Genomic DNA, 25,392 nt, shown 5'->3' on the forward strand with positions numbered 1-25,392 from the left:
AATCTCCACTTCCCTTCTTTTTTATTTATTTGTTTATTTGTTCACTCACTCTGTTTTCTTTGTCTTTCTCACTCTTTGTTTCCTTATTTCTTTCCTTTAAATTCTCCCTTGCACTCACATTCACTCTCTCATTTGACTACTCCTGTGACTCTCTCTCTCTCTCTCTCTCTCTCTCTCTCTCGCTCATTCCTTTCCACTTCTCAGTCTTGCTCTTTCTTCTGTGGCTCTTACTCCCTTTGCTCCTGTGAAGGCGGCTGTGTAAGTCAGTCATTTAATGACCTGTTTTCAGTGGGGAGCGCCAGCGATTAGGAGAGTGACAGGGGAAATTTGAAGGAAGAGGGGATTAGCCTCTGAGAAAAAGAAAAAGAAAAAAAAAGAGAGCCTAAAGTCCAGCTTGCTCATTTTCCCGTGACATCTGGACCCAAGCCCATCTTCACACAAGCTTGAGCCAATGAGTGGCCCTGGCACTCTTCTGTGGCCGAGCTTCTTTTAAATAGTCCCCCACAAGAACAGCGTTGCCTGACCATGCTGCACATTCCTCATTATGAGCAGGCTAAGGGAATTGGGGTCAGAGGAAAAACTGATGCCAAATCAGTGCCTCTCTCACTCTTACCCAGAGACTGCTCTTTTCTTATCAAAGTAACATTTAAGCCTTTCTTTTCTTTTTTTTTTTTTTTGGATAATAAAGACGGCTCATTTGAATATGCACCTGGGGGATATTTTTATACCCAATCGCATTTCTTGTCTGGTTCCTACGAGACTTCCAGGAGTATCAAACAGCAAAAAAAAAAAAAAAGAAATTGTAGGAGTCCGCCCATAACCCCAACAAACCCCCACCCCCATCACTACCATTACCTCCCCTGCAGGTGCCTTAGAAGTACAAGCTTGGTGGAGGCTTGTGCTTTTCTGCCGCTCATTACGAGGCTGGAGATATTCAGGGCATCGACGCACTCTGGAATGGCATCATTTTCACGCAAGAAAAATCTCCTCCAGCCACACACACACACACACACACCTCTAGAGCAAATCGTTAAGTGTTAAGTGGAATGAAGAACCAAGAAAGAGTCAAAGCTGGAGACGACTCGAGTTTCCTCAGCATGGCATCAGCCTCCATCTCCATGCAAAAAAAGGATTAATTGGCATAAGTCAAGTGTTGATGTGCTGTATTGTGCATGGGGCATGAAATTGACAGTAATGCATTATCTATGAAGCTGCATCGGATAAAATACCAGATGCTGAAAGGCGGATGTCCGTGACATCTACTCCCCACCCCCCCACTAATGAGAATATGTGCAATTAGAGAATGAAAAACCTCCCTTGCATAAAAAGTGATGTAACACATGTGAATGGCAATACACAAAGAACAGCACTGCGTAATCAGCTGTGTCAATAACCTTTAGCCCGACAGTACCACATCACATTCATGAAGCATGAAAGATGTACAAAACCTCACTTAATCACTGCAAAAATATGTGCAAAGGGACAGAGTTTTCATCTGTAATAACCTAATTTGTAACTGAAATTGGAATAAAAAGTCATTCATCTGGACCTGCAGCCTCCAATTTTCTGTTAGTTCCTCAGTCATTTTGGGCTGTAGTTTAGGGTGGAACAGTTCTGAATGTGTATTCACATGTAAAAACCAATTGAAATCAAAATGAGTTCATGTCCATGTTCATATTAATTCATATTAATAGTTTAAAATCTTTTGCCATTATTTTCAATTATAAGTACTTTCTCATCCATCAGCACTCTGGATGAGCTTGTGTGCCCACTCATTTAATAAAAAATGAAAACAATACAATGCATCTAACACTATAAGAAGCACCTTGAAGGTTTTGTTCAGTGATAAAAAGTGTACACAGAAGGCTCAGTCTCCTCACACTGACATGTTTCACTCTGGCGAATGTGCAAAAGCACGTGTCTGATCTCTTCTAGTGGCAGAGGCCAACTTCCTATAATGGATCACCAATGATGCACCTGGTTTGGTAGCGTTCAAGTCCATTTGACTCCAAATGGATCATTTTTATTTGAATGTTTTGAATGATTTGAAGTCAAAAACATCTTGAAAATAATAACCTGTGATATCGTGTTTCACTTTTTTCTCTTACGCTCACCTATCATTGTATGAAAACATTTGTGTTGGTGGCTACCAGAATGTGGGGTTAGGTTTAGACAGCAGACAGTCAAAGTTCAGGGTCGGCTGCCTATCTTAAAACAGCCATTGAGGGTTAAATTCAAAACCGTGGATTATTTATTGTCTATTGTTGGAGCTGCAGTCAGCGCTCTTCTTGTAAAAACAGACTTTATGATGTGTAATGGTATATGAAATGGAATGTGTCCAACCGATCTGGGTGCTGGTGCCATCCAGAGATGCATTGCCTAAGAAATTAAATCATAACTCACGGAGGAAGTTGACAGAGCTGCAGCACAGGCAAGCAGAGCTCCCTGCTGAAGTTTCTCCAGGCTTTCAGGAGCTGGTGTGACACTGTGACAGATGAAGTCCTGCTAGGCTTTTCCATTCCATCACACATTCTTAGGACATTCTTAGACACAGCTGGAGGTAGACATACCCGTAAGGATACTCACTAAGATGATTCGGCTGGGTTTTGGCAAATTTCCTGACTTTACTTTCGGTGCACCTACCTTAACATATGTATTTTAGAAAAGGGAATGGGGTTTGATTGCCTGTCCCTGTAGCTGAATTTACACATGACTTTGCCTTGCAAATGAGTGCATATTCATTTATTCAAGCACGGCCAGGCATGCTCATTAATGAGACGCACACACACATTCAGATGCTTTATGTGCTTTATGTGCCTGTAGCACTTCCTGTCGCATTTGAGTCAATGATTTCTTATAGATACATTCTCATTAGGCACATCGTGGTGACCACTCATCAGTGTGTTTATTTGCTCATTCATGACAAGCGTTTGTGTGTGTGTGTGTGTGTGTGTGTGTGTGTGTGTGTCTGTGTGCCCCCAGACTCCTGCGTTAATAATTGTGAGTAAATTACAGTAGCCAGGCTGATTCGATACACAAAAGAAGATGAAGCCATGAGTAATTACAGAACTCTTAAATCAAACTCCGTCCTCACTCTCCCTATTTAATTAGTGTCTGACCTGATGATAAGCCAGTGATTACAGCCATCGGTGATGCACTCAGCACCTGCTCTTCAGAATGTGCGTTTATTCAACACTAAACTGTAACCACAGCCTGTGAACAAAGTATGATTATTACATTTTTATTACAGCATTATCATATCAGGACTAATAAAATAATACCAACAGCAAGGAAAACAAGACAACACAGTGCACAGTTATTTTTCCTGTAAATACAGTAGCCCAAACAAGTAATAGGACATTTGTGTCTTGCTAAAAATTTATTAAGTTCACTGTGTTATGAAATAACATAGTTTAAATAGATTTATATAGGGGCAGTGCATACTATTAATGCAAATAAAAATACATTTATAAAATATATCAAGTCGCATAAGATCTACTTCAACTGATAAATAAATATAGCATGTCATTTTGTTGGATTTGATATTTGATATTACATTTATCTGGTGATAGGTGTATGATTCTGCCATTACTGTGCATCATTATGAATACTATTGCTCCTACTACTATTACTAATAATCATAATAATAAAAATAATAATAATACACAAGCAATGCCTATAAACAACAGCAATAGCCATAATGTTGTCTTAAGTGCAGGGGAGCAGAGGTGTTGGGCCCTTGTGTTTGCCATGTACTTCAAAGTGCTTTTCGTACTTTCTTACTAGCACGAAATTGAATAGTTAGTGGTTAATATCACCATAAAACTCACATTAAACCACAAGACCACTTTTGATGTGATGAAACTAAAGTACTTAAGCATTTCATTGAAAAATGATTTTCATGTCTAATGGCAGATCCATCCCGGTGGACTATGGCTTACAAATGCAATAGTGGTGTATTTGGAATTAGCCTACAGTATCATAGCTAGTCCTGCCTTTTATTATGTGCTATTAGATGGTTCCATTGTGGCGGTGTTTAAGAGTGTTTTGCCAGCACTGCTTCGAGATGCCTGCACAGTTTCCCAGTGATATTAATAACTGAGGCTATTAGAGTGAAGCATAACTAACCTAGAGGGGAGGAGGCAAAGCAGATTGTGGCCAATGTGCTTCAAAATGATGGATCTGCTGCTGCCACAGATCTTGAATGTGGCTACTGGCATTTCCCTAGTTCTGTGCAGCCACTAGGTACCTGCTGGCTGTGGTTATTGTTTGTGTGTGTGTGTGTATGTGTGGGCCACTGCCCTCTTAATTCAGTGTGGGGCAATTCTGTGCTGTGTTTTGAACTCATTCTATTGGAGAGGCGAACAAAGGGCCCAACAGGCGATCTCTCTCTCTCTCTCTCTCTCTCTCTCTCTCTCTCTCTCTCTCTCTCTCTCTCTCTCTCGCTTACTAGGCCCTTGGCTTATCTGTCTATTAATCCATACCCACACTGGAGCCCCACTTCACTGAGGTGACTCACTGAGATCACTGTCTTTCCCAAACTAAAGATGGGAATGGCCTCTTTATGGATTACTCTGAGCACCACTGGTTGTTCTTTTGATGGAGAGACTGACTGGTATCTAGAGTTCAGGGATAACTCAGCCAATATCTCAGCCTTGCACATAAAGGAGGATGACACTAAAGATAAAGTAAGTCTTATCACTCGTGTTCTTACTTATTGGCTGCTCTGGGAGAATCTGATTTTCAGAGGGTGGACTCACTGGAAGTGTTGTGTTTTCTTATTATGTAAGGCTAGGTAAAATGTAAGTGTCATGTTTTCGTTTTTTATAAATGGATAGATGCCTCTGTTTAAATAATAAGGCTTTTGAGTGGAGGTGTTGGACAGCGAAGCCTCTTTTTAAATCTCCCCCCTATTGTGTAAAAATGGAATCGTCTACAACAGGGATCCTAATAGGATTTTGGCTCTATGGACTGCCTTGTTTTTTTGACTGAAAACACTGCTTTCTTACCAGCTGCCTACAGCTATCATTCAAAGGAGGTACAAAGGTACATTTGTATGCAAATATATTTGGGCAGCCCTATTTAAACAACCTGTTTTTTGTTTTTTTACTTTCTAAGTGTAAATAAGTACACATAGTCTACAGAGAATACAAATTTAATCTAATTAAAATACACACACACACACACACACACACACATATTTTTTTAGTATCATAGCAAACATTTGCAACAAAATCTGCAGAGAAAAACCATGTTTCATTTTCATATTCATTTATATATATACACATATGAACATACATGTGAGCCTTACCAACAACATCTTCAGGTTTTCTGAAGCTGCTCCCCCCTCCATTTGTTTGGAATATTCCACCACATCACACTGGTGATTGAGTGGAGCCATCGCCATTTTGAAGAACGTGATCCCACTGACGATCCATTTAAAAAAACTCCACTTCAAAGAGAAAAAAGAATTTCTTCTCTCTTGTGCCATCACACATTCAATTGAATTAGAGCCCTGTCCATATTTACTGCACTTGGCGAAAGGCTGTGAAACTCAGTCTCAGAGAGTGAGAGAGAGGTATGCGTGGCTGGAAAGTCTTTGTGTACATGTACACTAAACTCTGCTACTCTTGGCCTTACAGTCACAGCTCGGATCACTGAAAGGATTTCACATTCCCTTCTTGATGCCAGCATACTCCATTCAGGGATAACTCAACCAGTATCAGCTAATTTTTGTTCAACTCAAAATGTAAAAAACAAACAAATAAATAAATAAATAAATAAAAGGTTTATAAGATGTAAATATTTGAAAATCTATTGCTGTAATTGTGCTTTATGTCCAAGCATGGATTTGACTCATCCACTCAGAGTTGGAGACATCTCCTCGTAAGTATTCTCATACTTTTCACAGCCGATCTTGTCCGACTCCAGTGTTGTAGGCTGTTTCTCTTTTGAAAACATTGTAGCCTGCTCAGATAAAGTCATTAAATTCTCCCACACACTAAACCTCTGCCGCCCTTGTTTCCATTGTTGCTACGAGGAAGCGGAGTGCAGTAGAATGGAACAGAATAATCACACTGTTCTCTTATGATTTTAAATAGAACAACACTTTCAAGTTCAGTGATTTAGAATATTTATCCAACATAATTTTAATTGCCTGGCAAAAATAGGAAAATTGTTATTTAATATTGTTTATTTAAAAAACTCAATCCTATTCTGCTTTTATTAGTAATACAATAATGTGTAGACCTAGGCTACACTAATTATCACAGTTTTAACTATATTGAAGTGTTAAATTATATAAAAACTATAATTTTATAATAGTACATCCAGTTCTGTAAGACACATGATGTTGTGTTATTCAACTGTGTGTGGAATTCATATTTTTAAGATTTGTTTTACCAAAGTAGATATATTTTGCTCAAACTATGAAGTATTATCAGTTGGTAATTTAATTAATGTCAATAAATCACTAATACATGTCTTCTTGATAGTAATAATTAAAATTATAACAAAAATAAAAAATAAAATAACAACAGAAAAATGTCACAGAGTTATATATTTAAAGAAATGGAATCTCTTCTAAGAGAGGGTAATGTCTCATTAATGTCTGTAAAAGTTATATTGCAGAAAGCTACTTCATTAAATTTGTGTTAAAGCTCTGTCTATTGGCTTAGGATTTTTTTTTTAACATATGGTAGATTAAATGTGCAAAAACATATATCTAGTATGTTTTCATAGCAGTAAAATATTGTAAGCCAAAATAGTTACAAATATAAGTTAATTCTTCAGATTATTTATGTATTTATTTGCACTGAATTCTGTCAAATCCATTGCAAGGAGGACAGTAAAAGTAATTCAGATTTTCTAATTTCTAATGAGCCATTTTCATTAAACCCCTGAACAACCTGGTTTACATCTTAATAAATGAATTTTTAAAATGTCTGTGAAATTCCATTACAATATACAAAATGTCAGAGATTTTGAAATAAATTCCCAACAAAATTATGTTAAAGGTTAAATTTTGAAGCCATGTTGGAACACAGTACGGGAGAACATCATTACTCTGTTTTTTCACCCACAGCTGGATTCACTCTTATATTTAATTAAAGGCTGCAATGCATCTTTGAATGAGTGCCTCGAGACCAATGAGCAGCCTGTAAAACCTTAATTATTTCAGTTAAAGAATGAACTTGTTAAACAAGTCACTTATAATCAATACTAATGGCAGTTTCTGGATGCAGAAAATAAAATGAACCTTTAACATTAACAATAAATAAATAAATAATATGGATTAGACATTGCATGTAACATCAAACATGACTGACAGCAGAAGTGCATTCTCATTTGATAAAGTCGTATGCAATCATGTGTGCCCCTGCTCAAATAATATTTGGTCAATTTCATAAGTACACATCCTCTCATCCTCTACAGAGGACCTCTGCATCATCTCATACATACTTGCTGATTTGTTTAATAATAATAACACCACATTTGATACATATCGTCGCTGTCAAATTGAAAACATGTATCTACCAAAACAGCAAATTTACAGGGGAAGGAAAAAACTTCATTCATTCATACAAAAACAAACAGTTATTGTAAATTCCAACTGATTCTGGAGAATTTCTATATTTCTATTGGTCCATTTATCATCAATTATACCAAAATGTGAAGGACAGCTAAACACACACACACACACACACACACACACATATACATATATATATATATATATGGAGAGAGAGAAAGAGAGAAATATAACGAGTGATATAACTCAAATCCCTAAATGCCTGTAACCACTTTTGGCACCATTTGATTATACATAGACACCATTTTGTTAAGCCAGGACCAATCCACTCTGAGAAAGGAACAGACATTTCCTGGCTCCTGTTTATACCCAATTGCATCACCTGTTTAAGGTGTTTTTGGAGTGTTTCACATCATTTCTAATTTTTGCAACTCTCAATACAGTGAGTAAATATATATATATATATATATATATATATATATATATATATATATATATATATATATATATATATATATATATATATATATATAAATGTTAATAAATAGTGAAGGTGATAACAGTAAACATTAACATCTTATTTTTATATTTTTTTTAATATAAAGGCCAATGTTGACTAGGAATTAATGTATTCCATGTGTGTTTCACACAGTCTCAGCTCTTTTGGAATTTGTATTGTTCAGTGTGTTTTATGTTGCCGGTGTTCTTATCCTAATTCATCCACCACACAGATATTGTGCATTAAAATTAGTTGCCAGCATGATATATTTAGGTTTGTTCTCGTCAAGTATGGGGCTTAATGTCACTAAAGAATTAAACAGGAATCTCAAGCAATATCATTTTAACATCAATACCATTTTTTTAACATGCCACTGTACAGCTGTTGGTGTGTGTTGTTAAATCAGGCAGCTACATGTTATCGCCAGTGTGGTTCATGTTCTCTCTCCGTCTTCCTTCTCCCTCCTCCCTTGCTTTCTCTTGTAAGTGTTAATTTAAGCAGAGAAATGCAGTGGAGCCAGTATTGCTTCATGGCACCTCTACATCCTTTGTGTGTGTGTGTGTGTGTGTGTGTGTGTGTGTGTGTGTGTGTGTGTGTGTGTGTGTGTGAGAGAGAGAGAGAGAGAGAGAGAGAGAGAGAGAGAGAGAGAGAGAGAGAGAGAGAGAGAGAGAGAGAGAGAGAGAGAGAGAGAGAGAGAGAGAGAGAGAGAGAGAGAGAGAGAGAGAGAGAGAGAATGCACATGCCATGGGCTGTTTGATGCTCTGTGCTAATGATGGGCTGTTCCTCACTGGGCCTTGACCCTCCAATCATGCAGCATCATTTGCTTTTCTAACGGCCTCTCCGCAGCATCCAGCAGCTACTTGGAGGGAGAAGCATTGTGAGCCCACTATAAGTCCTCGTTTTTTTCCTGGCTGAGTGTTTCTTATTGAGGCTACTGCTGAATTGGCCATGTTACGCTACATGAGATTGGAGGTGAAAGCCATGTCGGTCACAGACACACAATGCCTGCTCCAATTACAATGGCTGGCAGTCATACACAAACCACCGCAATCTGATAATCAGTGCTTGAGCGGATTCGAATGGGAGGCTGTTTTCATCAAGTTTAAGTTGTCAAGGTGGCAGAAGACTGAGCTAGCTTAGTGTCCACTCGGTTCTCTCACTGTGGCCTTGAGCTAACTGGTCGATCAGCTGTCGTTAATGTCCTGATACTTTCAAAGCAGAGATTATAATGTGGAATTGTGTTGAAAGGAATTGCATACTTGCTGCAAAACACTGGAGTCCAGCAATCTGGAATTATAGCAGGTCCAACGTGGCAAACCACTGAAACTATGGGAAATTATTGTCAGACAGCTTTGTTTAAGGTTGCGTTCAGTGCACTAGCTTTTCTACTCTATTACTGAAGTGAATTCTTTGACTGAGATTACTTTCATTCACTGTTGACTGCACACCTGGAGCTGAAGTATTCCACCATTTCTGTGATTGTCACAGCACTCAAAGTAAATGTAATTGGTAAATGTTTTGTTGTTGTTTCAAAAGTCATGCAGGTGATGCAAAAATACATGCCTTGAAATATAAGTACTTTGCCGCTTAATCCATTTCAGGGTTGCGTTTTTTATTATTATTATTATTATTATTATTATTATTATTATGCATGATACTGTTTGAGTGTACTTTTGTTTGTCTTTTATTACATTCAGTTCTTTTATTTATCCTCCTCCAAATGATTTTTTTTTTACATTTTCACTTTACTCTTAATAGCATGACGTCCCAAAAAATATTGTATGCGAGTGATGTGACATATAATATACGCATTACTACGCAAAGCTACTATAAAGTTTATAAAATTAAAGCTATAATTCAAGAATTAGATCTACTTTCTCATCTAATCTGTACTATAGCATCCATTTTTAAGATAATGTGTTTCAGGTTTCAGATACATGTAAATGTTTTGCATAAAAAAGCTTAATTTAAAAAATACTATTTATTCCTGAGAACATTTGTTAAATCACATCCAGAAGTTTCTATTTTTGGAACTGTTTAATTCATGGAAGTTGTAGAGAGTTGATTCACAGAGATATATTCCGTGATCTGGATTGGGCTTTTATCCATATTTAGCTACCATGTAAATTTGCATTTAGACCTCATAACATTATAATTTAGGATTTAGGAAATATGTCCCTAAATATTCACAATTTTTTTTCAATCCGTTTAAGCAAAATACATTTTTAACAAAATGTATTTTCAAACAGCAGGTTTCAAATTAAGTGCTTAGCATAAAAATAAAGTTAAAAAATAAACCAAAATATATGGCTTACTAACATCAATAGTAATTATATGAAGGATTGATATTTACTTCAGATAATTTTCTTTTAATTTATAGCTCGTGTTTATAAATGTTGTTCCTTTAAAGTGAAATTATAAAATCCTTTTTTCTTCTTCCTTTTATCATTAAATCACTAAATATTCTACCCTTGCAGTAAAATTGAATTCAGTAAATATTGTTATACCTAGTTGTTGTGAGCCTCATTTTATAACCTTTAATAGATGAAAAAGATGCAACGATGCTTCAATGATACTTCTGTGTTTCAAGTAATGCCTCAAGCATAAAAAGTTGGATTTTAGGAATAGAGTAGAAGGGATTCCTAAAAGCATTTTTTGAAAAAGGAATTTTGTAAGTGTTTAATGCCTATGTTTTACATTATTACATTATACATATACATTTATTGGAAAAATTGTTTACTGTGAAGGACACAGTAATTGCAATGTATTTAATTTATTTTAAATGACTTAAATGTATAAATGTAATATCAGTACACACATGCTCTGTCTAAATTGAATGGTGGGAAAGGTATTTCCACTGCATGGTTCTGTAAATAACAAGTAAAACTCTGAAGGAAATAATTTATCTGAAAGTTGGGAAACATGTCATTAGAGTAAAGTCTTACCTCAGACTTAGAGACAGAACTAGGACAGGTAAAATCAATAACAGCTGACTTAAAAAATACATGGTTTTCTTCTGTTTTGATGGTCTGCACACAACAGAGAAAACAAAACCATCTTCATCTTAAGACGGTTTGCTAAATTTCTGATGTGGAAGCTAAATTGGGTCATTAATAATAAATATATATTAATGCTTTTTTTTTAGTTTAGAGTAAACCATATCACTGAACTTCTCAGGTAAGGCTTATATATTGACCAGACATGATAAGGAGAGAGAGAGAGCAAGAAAGACAAAGACAGAGACACACAAAGACAGAGAGGGCAATATCCAAGATGGCGTCAGTCGTGTGGCGGGTGTGCTCGTCTGTCAGGAGTGGTTGACCTTGGAGCATCTCCTTATTAAAGTTAGATGGGTGGCTCACTTTGTAGAGTCTCATTTAACGCTGGAGCCACGTCCTCCCCGCCTCCTCACTGGAGTCTTTTTCGTTTGCGTTATTTGCATATCTGTCTATACTTCCCATTTTCAGTGGAATGTTTTCCTGTTCATTGTGGTTTGTTATATTTTCTTCTCTCTTGAAAAGAGTAAACAGCTGGCAAATATGCATCAAATAATTACTGGAATATATTAAACCATTATTAAACATAGCTCAGATTCTGCTAAGCGAGGATCAATTATAAGCAGAGTGTTCCAACTGCAGGATTATTTGCTCTGTGTATGTATGTATTTGAATTGCTCAGGTTTAGTCATTTCCCTGAACAAACTGCCAGAACTGAACTTAATAGAAATTGACCAATTGCAGTGTGTGCTTTCAATGTTTATAGAAATCAAAGGTCTAAAACTGTGATATGAGATTCAGTGATAGCAGTTTTAAAACCTTGGTACTGTACAGTCTATCACTGAATCTCATATAAGTTTTAGATATTTGCTTTATATATTATTATTATTATTATTATTATTATTATTATTATTACTATTAGTAAGCTTATCTTGGCGCAATGGGATGTAAGGTAAAGTTCTGACAATGTTAATAATAAAGTCCGAATTGAAAACACACTTCACTCACTAACCGAAAATCAGTGGAATCTTTGTTCATGAGTGTTTTGCATGTGGCTATAAATTTTGCTGTGGACAGATCATTCTTACAAATATAGTATTTCACTGTTATATTAAACATTGCAAAATGTAAGATAATAAATATGAATATATTTATGTTTTACATGTGAATGATCTGTGTTTACCTATCCTAAATATTGATGAGTGTTTTTATTAATTCTGCAGACCTCTGTCGGAAAACTGTTTGATCAGTACATGTCCTGCTCCTGATTTCTGTTTGAAATTGCATTTTAAGTGTTTTTGCCTGGAGCTCCAGATATCCAGTCCTTAGCCTATGTAGGTCAACCAGTTGTGGGTCTCCTGCCAAGTCTGAATGTCAACTGTATGCACTGTGAACATTCAAAGGTGTTCCTAACCTTTAAAAAAGCTGTTTTCCCTGTTGGCTCGCACAGTGTGTTTGTTGTTTGGTTGTTCGCTCTTGCTCACATTGTTGTTGCATGACTTGTGTTGCTTTCATATTGTTATTCCAGTAATCACCTAATGTTATTGCAGTTGTCGTCTAATGTGCCCTACGATTTTCTCCCCATGTTTTCTCTTATAGATATTTGCTCGGTTTTTGCTATATGCTGATATGTGTAGGTTTGTTGGCTATATCAACAGTGTTCTTCTTTCTTAACTCAGTTTGATGTTACTGTGGATTTCAAAAGCGAACTGTATTCTAAACCAGTGCTTGGCGTTGTCTGTTTTTCTTTTCTTTGTTCTACAGAGATGTTGAAGGAGCTGAACCAGCAACGCAGGGAGAAAGAGTTTACAGACCTGAAAATTATAGTTGAAGGCAAAGAGTTTGAAGTCCACCAAAATGTTCTAGCTTCCTGCAGCTTGTATTTCAAGGACCTGGTGAAAAGGTTTGCCTTCCTTCCCTTCCCCGCCAGCCGTTGATCTGCTCCGTTCTTTTCGTAGGGCGCATTTGTGTCGCTTTTTTTCCCTTCCCCCTCTCTCTCTTGCAGGTTGTGTGAAGACTCTTTGGTTCCTATCGCAGGGCCAGCAGCCATTCTTCTTCTGCCACGCCAATGAATGTATCTCAAAACTGAGATAAAAAAAAACAAAGGTCCACCCCTGTCTTTTACCTTCTCTTCCCTTCATTTTAGAGCATGCTAGCTTGTAGCGAACAATATGTGTTCCATGACTGAGGGATCTTTAAAAAGTAAATTAAAAATATCCAGAACCTACAATAGGGCCTTAATGAAAGTATTCCACATTGTGCATTTTGTATAGCATCCTCCAAAAACAGTGTGGTGTCTGTCATATGGCTATGGCACGGGCTTTGTCAGTAAGTGTATCCTGCATATAGGGCACATCCCTTTCATATGGTAAACACTGAGGCTGTGTGCACTGACAACTAGAGAGAACGCTCCGAGTTACAAACAAAGGAGAGAATGGAGCTCCTTTTCCTGTGCTTTGCTGAATCATTACCTTTACAGGTCAGAGCCATCTACTGTATTTACTGCTGAAGAGCCCATTTTTATTTATTACTTCTTCCATATTGCTCTCTTTTACGCCCATTGCCAACTCACACTCTTTACTTTACCTATTCGTTCATTTTATTTTCCGGGCAATGTGTTTGCTAACACCAGGGAGTATTACAGGCTGATGGGGAGGCCTTTATTTGTGTGTGTGAGAAGGGTTTGGATGTGTTTACACCCATTCATGCATCCCTTCAGTCATTCGCGATGTGTTTTTCCACCTGTATGCTCATGTATTTTTTTTATCTCTTTCATTCATTGGACAGATCACATTGTTTGTCTCCGCTTAGAGCAGGTGCTTTTCATTTTACAATCTATATACACACCTGGACAGGCACTTTCTTCTATGATAAAGCCATTGTTGTGTATGTAAGGATATTAGCTTTAGTGTTTCCTCCTGTGAAATGTTCCACTGTTCAGCAAAGAATTTGTGCTTATAAGTATGTTGCCCCAGAGAGAATGAACAGGAAGCTCAGCGAAAATAAAGCTTTATCAGACGTCCGAGACAAAGATAGCGCTGCACAGATACAGCCCTGTGCAGGAATTGGAACACTCCCAGACAGATGATTTTTATATAGCATTTCGCTGTAATATTTTTTTAAAATTTAATGAAATTTGCTGTTGATCACAATAAATATAATAAAATGCTTTATTATATATTATTATGTGTTTTATTTGGTAACACTTTGTGTGTTTTAGAGTGCCATTTCTTGGCACTTACATTGTAATTTCTAGAAAATCTAAATCTAAATAATTGTAATGTGGGGAAAATACACTGTAAATACAGGGAAAGTACACTTTAAAAAGCAGCCTTTTATTTTTCCAAAAGGTTAAATTCCACTAATAAACAGTAACTGTGCATTAGAATATACAGCATCTCGTCTAGAGGATGTGGATTTATTTTTATTTTAAATATCAACAAATAGAGTGATTTGACCCGAGGGCCCCACACCTCTGCTTTAGATAGCCGTAAGCAGGGAGCATTTTTAAGCCAAGCTGTTCAAGCCTTTGTCCCCTCACCAAATGCTCAGTGGCAGTGACCTTGATGCTTTGACGGAGGTCCTTGTGTGATTATTCGGAGATGGTTGGGTCTGGACAGCCCTTTTACTGTAATCCACTTCCTCACCATTTCTCCAAATCTGAATGGAGTGGATTATGCTTTAGAATTCTGGGAAGGCATGGTCGTCTTGGGCATAATGGCCTTATTAAATCATGCGCTGGTTGCTCGGACGTCTGTACACAGAGCGAAGGCGCTGTATTGAATCTCTGGCCTTCTCTCCCTGCATTAAAACTTAATTAGCATCTTTGTTACTGAAGCTGTAGCTCAGTTGTTAGCTGCACTGCAGTCCAAATGCACCGTTTGTAATTCTTTTGGAGTACTTCAAGACATCTTTGTTATTGGGCTTTAATTGGTTAGTGGTTTTCCTGTAGGTTTTGCTGAATTTAATAAGATTAGAGAGCTCTGTTAAGGTGACCTTTATCACACATGTTAAAGAGGCTACAGGAGGACATGTGTGGATTTTAAAGCAATTGGCTGATTCTGAGCCTACCTCAGGAGCTGCTTGAGTTATGGTAATGCCACGTAATTTGGTAGAAATAAAACCAAACGGAGTTGATTTTTTTATTTTTTTTATTTATTTTTTTTTGTAGTTGTGTTTCAGTGAGTGTGAAGTAATAGGTGTTGAAGTGTGTGCAGGAACACGTTTTCAAAGCCATAACTAATAGAGAGAGAGAGAGAGAGAGAGAGAGAGAAGAAAGACAAGGAAGAAAGAGAGAGAGAGCTTGGCCTGGAACTGCACTTACAATAATAGAGTGCCGATAGCACTCCTGCTGCCATGTTCCTCATACTATCCATGAACAATCACCCTCAGTGAACTCCAGCTCCCTGTCTGCTCCCTGTAACCTATAACTGAGACCATCCCTTCATCATCAGTTTAATTTTGTCATTGTGTCCCATGAGTTTTTTTATCAGTATGTCCCTATTTTGTACCATCAAATATATATATCATTTATATATTTATGTCTAGGTAAGAAATATTCATACGTCTACGTAAGTATGTAACAATTAATCCTGCCTGTGTTTTTGCCCATGAAAATATAACATAACATTAAAATTAGTACAGTAAAAGGCATGTTGTTTTACAGGTTGTTAAGGTTTTATTGGAATATTAAAGAAAAAAGGCCAAACTAAACATTAATCATAAAATAATTTATACTGTTTACAGTTTTTAATGTTCAAACAAAATCTGTGGGAAAAATAAATAAATAAATAAATTCTAAGTAATCGGTGACCACACCGTTGGTCTTTTCATCATGAAACTTATATTTTTTTAAAGGAAAATTGAATAACGGAGAATAGTAGCCAGAAAGCTATAAACCAAATAAATAAACAAAACAAAATGTAAACAGATAAATAGCATTTCATATTTCATATATTCATATCATTGTGTGTGTGTGTGTGTGTGTGTGTAGGCTATTTTCTTCTCAAGTAATGATTTGCCCTGATACATCTTATATGTGTATAACACAGAAGCATTTATCGTATTTTCTATCACATTGACATGCAGAATATGACTTTGCGTTTAGTAGTCTGAATGCCAATTCTCATGATTTGATTCAGAGTTTACTTAAGGGCATTGTCCTCCATTCCCCTTATACTAAAGCTCACACCTAGAAGCCCTGTGCTATTTTTACAGCCGCCACTCTCACATTAAGTTAGTGAGAGTGAGTGTTATGAGGCATGCTACCTGAAGGAGGTAATGCAGCTCCCAAATGTGTACGCATGCTCCTGTCTGCCAAAAAAAAAAGCTATTACCCTCCCCTTTAGCATCTGTTGCACAGAGCACAGAGACGGATTGCCCTCAGTAATTCCATTTTCCCCTCTGGATTTTCAATAAGTATGCTTGGTGCCACTTTAATTTATGGGCAGTGCCTCGGCGCCTAGCCATCAGTGTGTAATGTGAAACTCGGCTTTCTATGAGCAGCTTTGACGCCTTGGCTCTTATTTATTTATGTAAGAATGGCGTCTTAGTTTTACAGTAGCTGTGTAGATTCCATACAAGCAAACCAGTCCTGGAGTGAGGAATCAATAGTGGGAGAGGTACTACTAACTCTACTTTAAACTCAATCACAACTGCGGTCTTTGTTAGATGCTTATAGTGATGACCATTGTTAGTGCATGCTCACATAGATGCCGTATTCATTTTCTTGCTGTTTGATCATGGTCTGACCATGTTTGAGGCCTAATTTTTAGAATTTATGGCATATCCTGTGTAATGCTACATCAGGTTGAATTTCCCAAAGCTAAAACCTGCCACCGTTAATAAAGGATGATCAGCTTCGTCTTTGATGTTTTATAATTTATGCTCACCCCCAGTCCTGTTGTAAAGACTCACACCATTCGGGCAGAAAAAACGGGGTCTAATTCTCTCTAGATTAGTCATCTAAAAGTGTTGTCTATTTCCAGTTGTGGATGCCAGGTTGTAGCCCAGTTTGTTGCTATCAAACTGCCAAAGCCAGACAAAACCCTGTAATTACAGTCCATCATTGCCTGCTATTTTCATTTTCACGTTTAATCATCTTTTGCCACTGAAAGACAGAATTAATGTGTTCCTTTTGTGTTTTTTGTCCCCTCTTGCACCGTATGTGTGTTTTGAATAAGCCTCTGAGTCAACAGTAGCCCAGGCATTCTGGACATCCACAGCTAAATTATAGTCTGCAGCCTCATACAGGACACAATTACAATAAAACTATTATTTAGACTCATCAAGGAAGCACATGTGTCTCCCCCAGTACCCCCCTAAGTTTCATAGTGGAAGAAAAAAAATAGATGCTCATTTTGGTAAACAAGTTCTTTCTTGCTCTTTTGTGCTCTCTCCCCCCCTCTCTCTCTCATTCAGTTTCTCTCTGCACACACACACACACACACACACACAAACATACAGTACACACATACACACAAACACATAAGTACTCTCCCTCTCTTTCGCTTTTTTCTTTGTGCTCTTGCTCTCTCTCTGTCTCACTCTATCACAAACAAGCCTGCAATCAGAAGCCACATAAATATGCACCTCTCTCCAAAGCTAGAAAACCATTTCCATAACAAAAGTGCCCAGACAAAGCAAATTGCTATCCAGGCTTATTCCAATTGCACTAATTGACCTGGTTGATGATCATGCTCTTGATTTATTTCTCTCTCTCTCTCTCTCCCTCTCTCTCTCTTTTTGTTGTTATTTTTCCTCTTCCCCCCTCACCCTTTCTCTTTCTCTCTTCTTCACCACCTCCATAACTTAACCCAGGATTACACCCCCTTCTATTATCTTTAAAACCATCGCCATGGCAATTAGGGAGGACGGAAATAACAAACTCTGACGTTTCTTTGCCTTTCAGGAGGGAGTAACATTCTCAGTCTTTTCAGCTGTAGCTCCAGAGCCGTAATTGCACGTTGTTTCTTTCGAGTCGCCCTTCTCCTTCTTCAAGTCCACTTTGTACGAAGACTAATAATATCCACAAACTCACATGTTCATGTACAGGGGACATGGTGAAAGTGGCGGCCAGGGGTTTTGTTTTTTTTGGGGGGTGATTGGGACAATGGTGGGTGGGGTCTCTTATTTCAAAAGATCCAGGCCCAGTCATGGAACACACCCCACCCCAGAAGAATGGCTGCTGGTTCCCTGTGACAAAACTAACCTGCCTTCCCTCTCTCCTTCTCCCTTTCTCAACTGCACTCACCCTCCATCACTCACACATTACTGTCTGTATGTCTGTCTGTCTGTCTGTCTGTCTGTCATCAATCATGCCTGATGGTTTCTGCATGATTTTTTTTTATTCCAGTTTTTTTTATGTTTTAAAAATGGAACATCCAAATTAATGACTCACTCAGTCATTTATATAGTCAATTGCATATATAACCAAAGTAAGACACTGAACTTTTATTTAAAAATTTTTTCAAAATAAAAAATTCAATCAGATATTTTTGAAAATAGATTTTTATAATAAAATCTACTGTCTCTATTTACAAAATTCCTCATGTCAGAGACCACCCTTCATTTATTTAATTTCCTGTTAAATCCACCATGAAAACACCATTCATTTTCAGATGTTTTGGAGGATAACGTGATCACTTGCATAAGGCAGGGTATAGTCAAAGGAAAATATGAGAACATTCTCAAATTTCTGAGACTGAACATTTGAGGTGTGACCTTAATTTCCCTGTAGAATTTATTTAAAAATTGAAAGCAAATCTCCTAACAGGAATACAAGCTTTCATTTAGCAAACACAAATAGCTGAACATATTAATGTTCATATTTAGTTGTTGAAGCATGTGTGTAAGTTTCACCTGAGGCTAAAAACACACATTTAACTGCAGTTTTTTAATTTTAATTTAAAATTAAATTAAATTAAAATTTAAAACTTTAATTTTAAATTGCTTAATGGTAATCTTTCTAGGATTCTCTTTCTAGGATTTAAAACAACATTTGATTATACATTTTACATAGATTTGAATATCTGCTTGGATTCATTAGCAATAGTTTTTTTTATTTAGATATTTACGACCATGAATACATAATATTTATGATCCACTATGCTATAGTCACTGTATATTTACAGTATAAGAGCACTCCTCAAGCAATTCAAAGATGAGGTAGTATTTCATCTTGTAGTGTTTTTGCCCCATTTGTGCCCACAGCACTTTTGCTGGCATGCAGCATCTGAGCTTAGTGGTTTTGTGATGTCGCTGATACTGAAACAGAATCAACTGCTGTGTGGCCATTAATTCCACTCTTCTTAGCCTTGACCTTGAGTGGATTATTCTTTCACATGGGGCATAAAACCCCTGATGCAGACCATTATTCACAGATCCCCCGCCATCCACCCTGGGGGCTTATTACATTTAAACTGATCAGTGCAATTTGATCCGAATGACATCAGGCAGACAGTGGGGGATATAAGTCACACTGTAAACTTGGTGTGGCATATGAATGAGCATTAGCTTAGATCTTATTAATGTAATGGATGCTCTGCATGGCTTTTTTTCCCATGAGGAGATACCATCTATTTCTCTCACCTGCTGTTATTTTCTTCATGAGTTTCCATGAATCCCTGTGTCTGTATGTGATGTGTGCAAGAACACTGTATATTTAGTGCAATATAGTAGTAATTTGTCTTTCAGTGTTTGACATAGACTGCATTGGTTTTCAGTTGCAAGCAAAATGTCTTGTTTCAAGTTGCTTGAAAAAGAAAATTAAGAATCAGAAAAATGTCTGCTTTCTTGATTCCTGGGGGAAAGTATGTTATACATTTCTTTCCCTCAGTCCTTTTTGTCTATTAATTTTTTCTTTTACTTCCCCTGTTCCTTCTGTTCGTGACCCAGGTTTTATGTTTGATTTTCAGTTGGAGTATATTATGTGATTATTATATGATAATGAATGTGGTGGTTGTGTTTGCATGTGCATAAATAGACTGTGAGACCCTCTAACCACTGCTCTTATGTCTCCAGGTCACTTAGGGAGACGGGCAGTGGAGAGAAGCTGGAGCTGAAGATGACCAACATCAGTGCTGATGTGCTGGACATGCTTCTGGAGTTTGTCTACACTGGTTCGCTGGTTATCGACTCGGCCAACGCCAAAACTCTGCTGGAGGCTGCCAACAAGTTCCAGTTTAACACTTTCTGCAAAGTCTGCGTGTCTTTCTTAGGTATGAACAAGCATTTTTTTGTACATTGTATATAGTATGTGTGTGTGTGTGTTTGTGTGTGTATATAGAGAGAGTGTCACCTGTGCTGCACATTTGTATTACCTCATTCAAAATAGGGCATATTGGCTCACTCACATATTTTCTTGATTGGCAGTGGTGCAGCAGGTAGTGTCGCACTCACACAGCTCTAAGGAGGTAAGGAGGTTGTGAGTTCAAGCCCCACTCCGGGTGACTGTCTGTGAGGAGTTTGGTATGTTCTCCCAGTGTTTGCGTGGGTTTCCTTTGAGTGCTCCGGTTTCCTCCCACAGTCCAAAACACACAAAAGTGTCCATAGGTGTGAGTATGTGTCACCCTGTGAAGGACTGGTGCCCCCAGGGTGTGTTCCTGTCTTGTGCCCAGTGATTCTGGGCTCTGGACCCGCCCTGAATTGGATAAGCAGATACAGACAAAGAATGAATGAATGAATGAATATTGATCCCAGTTCTCGAGTATGTGTATTGCCACTTCCCATATAGATATAAATTATATGGCTGAAAGTTTGTGGGTACCTGCCCATTTCATGTTTCTTCTGAAATTGAGGAAGATTTAAGAACCCTTTTTGATAGCATTCAACCATGAGAGAATTATTGAGGTCAAGTATGGCATAATTAGGTCTGGATCACAAATGCCACTCCAATGCTATTCCATTGCTCCACTGTCCAGAAATAGGGGGAATTTATAGCCTTCAATGCTTGGCATGTTAATAGAATAGTGATTGTACAAGCTGTGTTCGCAGATGAACAGTGTCATCAATGATTGCATGTTGGGATTTCTGCAAACCACAGAGTATTAAGTGCACGGTTTTAGGCAACAGTGTTGTCTTTGTCTAGCCATTGTGCTCCCTGTGAATTCCATATACATTGGGTCTGTGTTCTTCCCCCATCCCATTTATTGCCAGCGCCAGATACAACTTAAAAACATTCCTCCTCCATTCCAAGGAACTGTTGTTTGATTTGTAAAAAAGGTCAGAGAACAATTGCATTGAAATGTCAAAGGCAGCGTCTCAGCTGTGATATGATCTGGCTCAGTTTAGGCAGATCGATAGAAGCTCGGGCCATGCTGGAGGTGGCCTGCAGGCTGACCAGCTGACTGAACCCAGTTCTACCACTCCCAGGAAGGCTAGAGAAACCTCAGCCTGCGAAGCTATGGGTGCAAGACAGCGAACACAGAGCACATAATTCAGCAACAAGGTGGAGTTGACTTCTCCAAAAGTCAAAGCTGTGAAGTTTATGCTGACTTTGACATTTGTCTCAAGAATATGGACAAAGCGAAGGCAAATCTTTGGTTTAAAAGGTCAGCTGAGGCGGGCAGAGAGAGACAGTGAGGGAATACCAGCATCTCTTATTGATTTGTGTGTTTTGTTCATTTTCTCAACTGCAAAATGTGCTCCAGGAACATGTGGAGACTGCAGGAGACATTTCTAAAGGTCTAAATCAGATGAGAGCATGATAGAGAAAAGTTAGGAGCTACTTCTAACCTTAACATTTTTTTAAACCCAAACAATGATAGCATGTCAGGTTCTGTGAAGTGCGGAACATTTGATCTAGGGAGAAAAATCAGCGACGTGTTGAAAAGGTAAAAAAAGTGACAAATGTACTCCATTATGGAACGCCTTGTGTTTTTTCTCAAATACTGCTTCTCATGGCCAGGCTTAGAGGAAAGTCTGCAAAAAGTTACAAGTGTTGATAGAAATCATACAGGGAGGAAAGACATTCGAAGTTCTGCTGCTTAGAACTGTTCATTACATCCTGATCAGTGAACGCTTGTACAGGATTCGACTTTGCTGAGGACATACGCTAATTCACTTGCATAATGAAGGGGATTGCTCAACGTAAAAATCAGGAAAATTGATTTGAATAAAGCTAGAGTTCTACAAAAATTATTTAAAGATAAAAAGAAAATAGGACTCCTAGCAATTGCTCAAGACCTAGTAGAGCACCAGATTTTCACCACAGATAAAAACATAAAATTGCAAATTTTGAATCGTCAGATGTGGAAACAGTATCTGGAGACTGAAATCTGACAGTATACTCCCAGATGCACATTGTAATTGCGTGGGTACAATAAATGCTAAAAAATGAAAGATATTATATGTAGTTTTTGAAGATTTGTTATGTTTTTCTGTGAAAAGAATATTTTGAGTAGTGTCTGACTTAGCATAGTTCTGTATTTGTAAAGGGGTGATTGTGTGTGTGTGTGTGTGTGTGTGTGTGTGTGTGTGTGTGTGTGTGTGTGTGTGTGTCTGTGTGCCCATGATTGTGCGTGTGTGTTTGCAAGCAAGTGCGCGCAGGTGTGAATGTGTGTGTATGTCCATGCCATTGTGTGCGTGCGTTTGTGTGCCTGTGTGTGTTTGTGTCTGTGTGTGCGCAAGTGTGTGTGTGTTTGTGTGCCTGTGTGTGTGCAAGTGTGTTTGTGCTTGTGTGCATGCATGAGTGCGAGTGTGTGTGTGTGTGTGCGTGCATGAGTGTGTGTGCGTGTCTGTGTGTGTGTGTGTGTGTGTGTGTGTGTGTGCAAGTGTGTGCAAGTGTGTGCAAGTGTGTGTGTGTGTGTGTGTGTGCAAGTGTGTGTGCGTGTTTGTCTGTGTGTGTGTATCTTTCATGCCAGCACTGGGCATGTACCTCACTTTGTGGTTGTCTGCAGCCTGCCATTTATGGCCCCTGGCAGAAAACTCCAAAAAAAAATCCTCTTTTCTCGTTGTGTGAGGAGAAGGCGTCTGACCCGGTTTATGGGAGATGGCACGCTACGGCTCTGCATCCTTCCAGACATAATAAAAACACATCTGCCCAGGCCAGATGCTCTCTGAGCCAGAATTGCATAAAAGAGATCTGATTGGTTTCTTTCTGGTTAAAATTTGAGACAAATTGGGCCTGGGTTGGAGTTTAATGTGTAGACTTCATTTCATGTGGTGTATGTTTTTGTAATTTATTTGTAACAGGTTGTATCTGGCAGAGCCATCCCTTTTAAAACCCATATGTTCTGCAGCTTTTTTTTGTACATGAAAGAGTCTATAAGGAGATACAGTCAATTTTTTAACCACTGCAAGGGACAATCTGTGGATCCACAATCTCATAACTACATAGCAGAGTACTAGGATGGGCCCTTCAGTCAAACGTGAAATTCAAACCTGTAAAGTAAAAGAAAAGAAACAAAAACAAAACAAGCAACAAATAACAGTCTCTTCTCGTCTGTACAGTAGCTTTTAGTAGCCAAAACTCCTCTGGTGCTTATTACTTCCACTAGACACTGACATTAATAACTGACTAATTGGTCTGCAGCCTTATTAAGAAAACCTTGTGTACCTTGAATGTAACACAGGCAATTTCATTAGAAGCGAACATTTCTTCTCCACTTCCCCGAACAGTGGGTTGAGCCGTTCCCTGAACACAAGTGCCCTTACAAGACGCACGAAAGTTGGCTGATGCGACTTTGTCGACCCTGCGTCCCTGCATAGGCTTAAGGCACCAATAAGAGCTTTACCTGCCGGCGATAATCCCTGGGATACCATCCCGTCCAGCTGCCCTGCACTCGATCGATTGGCCCTGATGTTTGTCCCTGGGGTGCTTTGAGCCAGAACGCTCTTCTGAGCTTCACAGATACACAGCCAAGATAGCTTTCGCTGCCTTTCTCCCCTTAGCCTTGTGATCTTTTATGGATGTGAGCATTGGACACTCTCTCTCTCTCTCTCTCTCTCTCTGTATCTCTGTGTGTGTCTCTCTCTCTATGTCTGTCTCTCTCTCACTTTCTCTCTCTCCCCTGTTCTTTGTGCTTTTCAGAAAAGCAGCTGACGGCCAACAACTGCCTGGGGTTGCTGGCCATGGCTGAGGCCATGTGCTGCACAGAACTCCACAACATGGCCAAAGCTTTCGCCCTGCAGAACTTTCCCGAAGTGGCCGGACAGGAAGAGATCCTCAGCATCTCAAAGGAGGACCTGGTCAGCTATCTGTCCAATGACAGTCTGAACACCAAGGCAGAGGAGCTGGTCTATGAGACGGTCATCAAATGGATTAAGCAGGACCCAACCAAAAGAGTACAGGTCAGTCTCTCATTGATTTACGTTTTGCTGATATTTTTATTGCAGTGGGTCCAGTAAAGATCTTGTAGACATCTTTATTTGAGCAGTCCTAGTTCATACCTAATTCAACCTAAAGCGTGTATTATATCGTTATTCAGTGACTACAATGGCTACAAAACAACCAGGGCATTGGCCTTTTACGTAGTTTAGACATTAATGAAACAATTCTGCCATTTAATGATTGGTTGTGCATTTTAAATAGAAAGACTGATTATGAGGATTTAAAAAAAAATGAAATTGTTTGCAGGAATGTGAATCATTTATATAAGCTGTGTAAAAACAAGTATCTGATATTTCCAGCACTTTCATGTGGTCTTAGATCAGGTCAGAATTCTACAAGAGGTCTTTATTAACACATACCATATTCCTCACCTGCACCACTTTCAGCTACACTCCACACTCAAACAGCTGGCCAGCAGAGACTAACCTGCTGATAAAAAAGTGCATGATCCTTTCAGAACATTACTTTCAGTTCACACTGATGACACATATTGCTTACAATTATGAACGCTATCCATCGAGACAGAAGAAACAGATCTGTGCAAGGTGCAGTAAAGCTTGTAATGTGACTGTAGCCTCTAATGTGAATCATTAATCAATGTCATTGTTGCAGTTACTTAAGCATATGTGTACAGTGGAGGTGACAAGAAAACTAGCACCGGGAGGCTTGAGGCTTTCAGAAGCCGGGACTTTCAGCCTGTGAGCACACTCAGTGGGGATACCAAAAACGAAATACTCAGAACAGATGTAAGAAGTGGTCTCAGAACATAAGAGGACTCTACTGGTGTTTCATATTTTAAAATGCCTGCGTATGAAACAGTGCAGTCGACCACTGAGGGCTGGACGTGGTCTGCAGGTATGGTATTGGAACTGAGATTTTGCCAGTCTGAGTGAAAGCCCAGCAGGAGCACTAAACCCCCTGAAGTGTCTCTGTTCCTTTAAGGATCAAAAGAGCTATGCGCGAGGCTCCAGACAGTTCAATAGGGCCCCTTCAAATCTCACTCTGTATTGAAAAAGTTTGGGCTCAGAGAGGCTGG

General features: G+C 38.5%; 1 protein-coding gene across 1 annotated transcript in view; it reads left to right on the plus strand.

Moving 5' to 3' along the window:
* Window positions 1–25,392, plus strand: part of LOC136702497 (kelch-like protein 29) — a 216,394-nt gene that overhangs the window by 139,158 nt on the left and 51,844 nt on the right. Inside the window, exons 6-8 of the mRNA XM_066677586.1 lie at window positions 12,791–12,929; window positions 20,048–20,244; window positions 24,057–24,316. Of these exons, the coding sequence (XP_066533683.1) occupies window positions 12,791–12,929; window positions 20,048–20,244; window positions 24,057–24,316 (596 nt within the window). The remainder of the gene's footprint in view (window positions 1–12,790; window positions 12,930–20,047; window positions 20,245–24,056; window positions 24,317–25,392) is intronic.

This window comes from Hoplias malabaricus, chromosome 7 (assembly GCF_029633855.1).
Source record: "Hoplias malabaricus isolate fHopMal1 chromosome 7, fHopMal1.hap1, whole genome shotgun sequence".
Lineage (NCBI taxonomy): Eukaryota > Metazoa > Chordata > Actinopteri > Characiformes > Erythrinidae > Hoplias > Hoplias malabaricus.